Consider the following 8010-nt stretch of genomic DNA (forward strand, 5'->3'; position numbering starts at 1 on the left):
ACATTTATGATGACACCGTCCTGCCTAAAGCCCTCATCACAGCTCCCTTTACTTCTTTGTTCCGGAGGCTGTAGATCATGGGGTTGATCATGGGAGTGATGACAGCATAAAACAGGGAGTTCATCTTGTCCTGCTGGGCTGAATGGGTTGTCTTAGGCCGCATGTACATAAAGATGGCTGCCCCATAGAAGAGGGATACCACAGTCAGATGTGAGGCACAGGTGGAGAAGGTTTTGTGGCGCCCAGCAGCTGTAGTCATGCGGAGGATGGTGGTTAGGATTTGTGAGTATGAGACAAAGACCAAAGAGAGCGGGATAATGAGCACCAGTATGGCCACAGCAAAGATGACCAGCTCGTTGAGATAGGTGTCAGTGCAGGCCAGCTTTAGCACCTGGGGTGCCTCACAGAAGAAGTGGTCAATTTGGTTGGACCCACAGAATGGCACATGGAAAGTGTAGACAGTCAGCACTACAGAGTGGAGGAAACCACTGACCCATGAAGCCACTGCCATCTTGCCACAAGCATAGCGACTCATCACAAGGGTATAGTTTAGTGGGTTGCAAATTGCTACATATCGGTCATAGGCCATGACAGCCAGCAGGAAGCATTCAGTCACCCCAAAAGCAAAGAAGGCATAGTTCTGCATGGCACAAGCTACCAGGGAGATAGTGTGTGTCTGGCTCAGGAAGTGCACAAGCAGCTGGGGCACAGTGCTGGAGATGTAGCAGATGTCAATGATTGAAAGGTTTCTAAGAAAAAAGTACATGGGAGTATCCAAGCGGGGGTCAATGCTGGTTATCACAATGATGATCCCATTCCCAGCCAAGGTGACCACATAGATGAGAAGGAATAGGGTGAAGAGCAGCTCCTGGCTCTTGGGGACACTGGCAAAGCCCAACAAGACAAAATCCCTCACCACAGTTTCGTTTTCAGCAGCCATCAAAAGGTACTTGTGTAGAGAAGGTCATAGCAGATGAGGATGCTCCAAGCTCCATCCTTCTGACTCTGTAAATGAATACAGCCACCCTGCCATTCCTCCCTTCCTGACAAAAGTGAAAAGGTGGCAATCAACTCTGTGGAGGATGCTGGGCATTATGGTGTGGTAATTTCTGATTTTCCCTCCTATCAGGCCTGGACATCCCTGAACATGACACTGCTCAATGCTAGATGCTCCTCACTTCCTGCTCCTGTTGCCACTGCAAAGAAAAGAACTAATATGAACATTAGTGTTTCTAAATCTCTCAAACCAATGCTTTGATGTTGTCCATCTAATTTAATTTTACAGCCTGCTAATCTGTGATCTCTCAGCAGAGACATTGGACATGTCTTGGACATAAGCGAGGCACACTTGCTAGTCAGGTTCAGTTAAGCTGATTTTAAAATCACCCAGTACCAGAGTGTACAGACAGTCTGTAGGCAACTGATCAAATGTCTACAGAACTGATTTCAAGCTGGACCAGCAACAGAAGAAGAGGAATCAGAAATGCCTTGTTAGCTTTCAGGGTCATATGTAAACTGACTTTTTTACTTAGTGTCACCCCACAATGCTGCTACAACAACTGGGGAGCAGAGAAAGAGGGAGAAAGTATAGCCAGTTTCTGGGAGAGAAGGAGGTACCATAGCAAAAATCAGAGAGGAACTTACAAATAAAGAGGAAGAGGGTGAATACATGGACAAATGAACAGGCAGCCAGAGACAGACAGATTTAGAACAATTCAGGAAGTCAGCAGAATGTTCCTCACTCAAGCTCTGAAACCTCCCTGAAGTGCTCAGACAAAAGATGTCCTAAGCATTATGGACCATCATTATTACTAGAAGTGTGAAAACTAGGGAGAGGCTGTCTCCTTTGTTCCCTGTATTTTTCTTCAGCATGAACTTGGATGAGGCAGATGCCAAGAATTCCAAAACAGGCAGCTCTAGAATGACTGCCCATTTTACCTGAGCGAGGAGAAAGCAAGTGAGGAAAGAAAAATCAGCAGAGAGAAATTGTGTGTGTGCATGCATGTGCGAGAATGCACCTGCCCATATGCATGACAAACTGCTGTCTTTTTTGTTCCCAGCTGTAAAGCAGTTGGCTCTGACATTCTCAAAAATAGGATACCCGGCTAGATGAAGTGACAGAATCTAACAATCCATATGCTCTTGTGCTGTTTTTTTTTAATAATGTATAATCCCACAGACCCAGGCATATATTTTGGTCCCCCCTCGACCTGCTTCTTTAATGCTTAAAGGGAAGTCACACTCTGGGCAGCTCAACCCTATCAGAGTGATCAACTTGGGCTTTCTGCAGACCCAGGAAAGGTTGCTGCATTGGTTGTACTCAAACAAATTATCACTTTCTTTGTAGCTGTCAATATACCTACGCAGAGTCACTGTGCTGATTACACTCAGGGCAGGTCTCCCTGAGTTTTCATAAGCTTTCTTCAGATCCAGCTGACAAAATGAAAAGCCAAACTTACACCCTATACAGTACTTGCACCTGTCATGATGGACATCTGAATGTACTAATAGAAGGAAACTAGTAGAAACCTGTACCATGAACCAGATAGGTATAAGTTAGGAAATGCTACTTTGTGCAAAATGGATCTCAGTTTTGTCTCAGAAGCTGTCTGCATCACAAATGCCTAGGAAAGAAGTTGAAGTGCTTACCTCCAGTAATGTGATGAGTATGAAAGGGAAGGAACAGGATCAGAGATTCCAGGAATCCTAGGCATCAGGAGGAGCAAGGCATGTGCAACATGCACAGAAATATGTTGCTATTATAAGGGATATGGAGTTACCGAGAGCATCTGGGGGGGGCTTCTTCCTCCCAGTGGAAGCTGGAGGATAATAAGCCAAATCATAATAAACCAATTAATGCATAGGTCTCTGGTCGGCCTGAATACTCCGAGTTGATTAAATCCCATGACAGGGTTTCAACCCAAAGGAGAAATAATATGAACCCATGGAAGCAACACATAAAGGTCAGCACTCCTGATGACCTTGCTGACTCTGATCAGGTTAAATATATTTACACCAGCTGAACCTGAACCTAAGGAATCTCTAAGCACTTAACCCATATGCAGGTACCCCACATCAGTTACAACGTAAGCAGCAGACAACAGATTGGGTATGGAGCTGTTCTGCAGGGAACTGAATTATGCTCTGATCCAGTACTCATGCACCTGGAGCGCACTGTATTGGCATCCACCAGTCCCCACAGCTGCTCTCCCAGTTCTAGGCTGGCTGGCTCCTTCCTGCCATTTATTTCCCAGAAGCTGTATAGCTGTGCCCCCCCTGAGGAGGGATCGAACTCTTGTGTCCTAGTTCCTAGCCCCACTTCTGCTCACCAGCCCTTGAATGACAAGTCAGAATTGTGCAAGTCAAAGATGATAGTAGACAGTACTATACAACTGCTCAGAGCATGGGCTGATTTTTATGCCACATAGGATTTTAGCATGGTCTAAAGGTACTGTAATGTGTAACAATGCCCTGTACATGATATGTTAGGCACTCCTGGTAGTAGGCAACACTATTCTACATGGTGTTTATCTCCTGTTGAGATTGTATGCTTTTAGTTCAGCCTTTGGTGTGTACAATGAAGCTGGCTGCCCCTGTGGCTCACTGTCTGATACTGCTGGAACACACAAACCCCTTGCAATACACCAAAGTTTCCATGTTCATATCCTTGGCTTGTGCACTCATTAGGAGCTGGGAACAAGACAAATCCATCTCTGCCAAGCTGGGACCTGGGATCCACTGGATGCAGTTGGGTCTGGGGCAGGGGGACCATAGCAAGGAGTATGTCAAAGCCAGTGTTGCACAATTTACCAATTGCTTAAAATGACATGGGATAAGGCAAGATGCCGTGTTTATTGATTAGAATATTCAAAAGAGCGCTCAAACATTCACACATTCTCACTCCCAATTACTCTGCAGATGTTATAGTTACCAAAGTCCATTGATCAGTACTGCACTAGGTGGCCAGCCAAAGAGTACGAGACGAAGAGCAGGGCCTTGTCAGATGTGTGTCTGTGTTCCTGTGAAGTATGCAGAGTGTTACCCAACCTCTTGCTGTTAAGTCTCTCCCCTTTATAGGGGGCACCAAATTGGTGTTCAGTGACCGGTTCTGCCTTTCTTGACTCCGTGCCTTCTTTGTTTGAACCCCCAGTAATTTTCCATTCTGGTAAACAGATGAGTTTACACATGAGTGTTGTCCTTCAGAGCATCTGGCTTATCTAGTATCTCCTTGCTGCGTCTGTTACAAGCTGTGTCTTCAGCCTCTCCTTGGAATTCTTCCGCCTTTTGGTAACCTGTTTGTCTGCACATCGTTCTTTCAATATTTTTCCATCCACTTCATACACATTTACTTCACACAGATGGGAGCTCCACTTACTCAAAGGGAAGAAGAGAATTGTGTACTGGGGTGTGCAAAGCAGGCCCTATTCAATTTGGATTCAGATTTGGCCCAAATCAGGGACAGTGATTCAACTTGTTGATTTGGATCACTGTCCCAGATTCGATTCGGCTGAATCTGAATCTGAAGATTCAATGCTGATTCGGAGAATCAGTGAGTTGGACATAGACACAGCTTTAAAAGATTTTTCCACATACCTCAAGGTACCAGCACAGCTTGTGAACGCTGCAATGCTGGGGCAGATGAAGCATCCCACAGGAGTGGGGTTGGGGGGGACCCTCCACATGCTCAGCAGCAAACCTGGAACTGGACCAGAAGTACTTCCGGTCCACTTGCGGGTCTGCCAGGCAGTGCACTGGGCTCCCCTGCACCCCCCTGGCTCAGCGATCAGCCACAGGGGGACCCTGGATGCCCCACCCCGATCCAGGAGGCACCAATCGCTGAGCCAGGAGGGGCACGGCAGGCCCCCCAGCGCGCTGCCCAGCAGACCCGGAAGTGGACCAGAAGTGCTTCCACTTCCAGGTCTGCTGCCAAGCTCTCTAGGGAACCCCCTGTGCTCCTGTTGGACATTTAATGCACCCCAGCATCGCAGCACTCATGAGCCCCTGCTACCTTGAGGTATGTAGAAAAAACATTTAAAGCTGTCTCTATGTCCGAATCTCCGAATCTTTCCAAATCGATTCAGAAGGTTCTGATTTGATTTGGAGAGATTAAAGGGTCCTCTGATTCAATTCAGATTCAGAGATTTGGACACCAAACTGGACCGAATCTCTGCCAAATCAAATCAGGGATCGAAGCTTCGCACAACCCTTGTGTGTACACAGCTATAAATTTGAATGAGGCCATAATTAAAGGGGAACTAGATCATGGATCAGCTCACCATGCAGAATTACATGCTATCTATCAGGTGCTCAAACAGTATGAGCACTCTCCTAAAATGGTATATGTGTATCCAGACAGTGAATTTTGGTGTAAAAGGATTGTAATACTGGATGTATGATTGGCAAAGGAACCCCCTTATAATGCATTCCCCTTATAAGTCTCTCTTGTCATTTTAAGCAATTGGTAAATTGTGCAACACCAGAGGTGAGCACAGACCTGCACTCATTCCTGGGGCCTGTGAGGGACACAGCAGGGGCCAACAGGAATGCAAGACCCATAGCCCTGGCTGTGAAACTATACCCATTATTTTCAACCTGGAGGTGCCACGAGGTCCGGCACAATGTTAGCACAATTTGATGTGCAAACATGATTCATAAAATAAATCCAGCCGGAGTGATAAGGGGAACTGCAGCTGGAGAGGAGACTGAGGGACACAATTTAACCCCTTGTCAGCCACATGCAGCCCATGGGCTACTAGTTGGACACTCCTGACCTAGGGGAACAAAATAAAGATGGCAAATATTTATCAGAAGCTGCCCTAGAGCCCAGTGTCCTCCACACACCACAACTATCTCCCCTGTAAGCCTTGGGGGAAGTAGCAGGGGCCCTTTTAATTCAGTGCTGACCCAGGACCAAGCCCAGAAAAATGTCCCAGGTACCTCTCTTTCTGGGAGGGCCGTGTGGGGCAGAGGGGACCAGGAAGTCCTACACAGCACAAAACAGCTCCTGCCTGCTTTGGGCTGATCAGAGTCCTAATGCGGAAGGAGTGCACACAGGGCGGTTTTACTTGCCTGATGCCATGACAGCTGTGTCTATAGTGGCAACCCTGTGGGGTTTTTGTAACACTCCAGTTGAGAACCACTGCTCTAAATGATGATAAAGCAGCGAGTAGAAGGAGGAGGCCCCAACCCTGTCTGGTGGAAGTAGTTTAGGGTGAAATAGGATCATTCTGATATACCTAAACACCAGAGAGATGCCCAATAGGGGGTGCAGGATCTAGTCCAGTGTCCCTGACTCAATTACATTGGTACAGGACCTGACACTGGCTGTTTTGTGATTACCAGGTTTTACATTTGTTGTTGCTGTTGCTGTTGTTCTTAAGAGTAGATGTCAAATTCCTATTATCTTCCTTTAAATTTTCAATTATTTGTATTATTAGTAGGTAGTGTTAATACTGAGAGGTAGTTGTTAGTATTGTTAGTGGTTATAATTAGTAGTCATTAGAATTAGTGGTAGTTATTAGTCCCCCTAGAGTTTGGAGTTGTGTGGTAACAGTTATGGAGGTATGTTGACGTCCTTTTATAGTGTGGGTAAAGGCTTGCTAAGTATTCTCTTTCACTTCTGCTTCTCTTGGTTGCAATGCCTTGCACAATGATGTACATTTCCTCTCTTCCCACAGATCCCAGTACCACATGGTGTGCAGGAGCCACTAATTCTCAGATCTCCACCAGGCACTCCCAGGACACCATCCAGAGTTCCCAGCATCCCCTCTCCCCAGGATGAGGGCACCTGCAGAGAAAAGGGGAGTGGTTGTGAGAAACCACATATGAGGCTGTGAAGCTACTGAAGAAGTTGCTGCTGCCGCTGACGGAAATGACAGGTGATGCTGAATGCCTTCTCCCATCCCCTCCTTTCTGAACTATCAGAGGGCCACTCTAGGGCACAGCTTCTGCCTTTCACTTTGGGGGTGGAGCAATTTTTTTTGCAGCTGGGAACAGGGGGATGTACACACCCATCATATTCAGGGGGACAGGGAAAGAAGGAATCTCTCCCAACTCTGTGCTCTGAGCACTATACCCACAGGTCCTTGGACCAGTGCCTGACAGCTAATGGTGCTTCAAGTCCCATATTGTTCTGGGAAAGGCTGCATTGATGAGGACTTGGCAGGATCCCTCCTAGGTAACCCAGGCCAGAATCTGAGGTGCCTGCCAGGGCCCTGTGAGTCAGGTTGCAGCAAATGTTGTGGAGAATGGAAAGGGCTTCCCAGCACCTTGGGAGTATAAAGAAGGATCCCTGACCTTCAGCCATGCCCCTGTATTCAGGGGAATGTGCTCTGTTTCCTGGGAGAGTGCTGGGGATTTAAGCAGCTCTTTAAATATTAGAAGATGTAAAAGATTCTTGCCCATAGAGAAATGAAATAAAAGGGACCAACAGCTGAGGGAGATGGAAAAATCTCCAGGACATTTCCAACTGACTACACATGTAGGGGCATCTGCAGAGAAAGGTATGAGCCCAAGGCACTGCCCTACCTTTCTGGAGGGTGCATGCATCTGTGGCCTGCTGACAGGTGGCTCATGGGGCTCTTGGGCTTAGGGCTTTAGATACACAAACACATTCAAGAACATGCACTCTGGTAGTCTGTGTCCACATGTGTGTGTGTCCTGGCAAGTTTTTGCATGCTCCTGTGCTGTGGAGAAGGATCATGTATGTCTCTAAAAGCATGTGTAAATTGATGGCAAGTATATGCCTGCCTGGGTATTAGCTTTGACAAGTGTAAATACACCATTTCATGGGCTGTGTCTACAAGCTTTGGTGGCCAATGTATGCATGCATATACGTGCACCTGCACAAGCCAACAAGTGGGAGGAAAAGAACCCAGCCACTGCTCACTTGCAGCATGGATCACTACAAGTGTTTTTCTTGCTAGAAATATCCTACACACCAGGATCCCATCCTCATCCCCAGTCTGGTGTATCTTTAGGAATCTTGTCCTGGAGAGATCACACCAGAAA

At 46.8% G+C, this 8010-nt stretch overlaps 1 protein-coding gene across 1 annotated transcript; it reads right to left on the reverse strand.

The window, feature by feature from the left end:
* Nucleotides 1-4: 4 nt before the first annotated feature.
* Nucleotides 5-940, reverse strand: LOC102368533 (olfactory receptor 10A7-like). The gene has a single exon (XM_006027482.1). It carries the CDS (start codon nt 938-940, stop codon nt 5-7), a length of 936 nt encoding a protein of 311 aa, XP_006027544.1.
* Nucleotides 941-8010: the final 7070 nt, after the last annotated feature.

Source organism: Alligator sinensis, unplaced genomic scaffold (genome assembly GCF_000455745.1).
Source record: "Alligator sinensis unplaced genomic scaffold, ASM45574v1 scaffold496_1, whole genome shotgun sequence".
Taxonomy (NCBI): domain Eukaryota; kingdom Metazoa; phylum Chordata; order Crocodylia; family Alligatoridae; genus Alligator; species Alligator sinensis.

What these genes read in the sequence shown, in the direction of transcription:
- LOC102368533 (XM_006027482.1), bottom strand. Translation starts at nt 940, where the DNA reads ATGGCTGCTGAAAACGAAACTGTGGTGAGGGATTTTGTCTTGTTGGGC.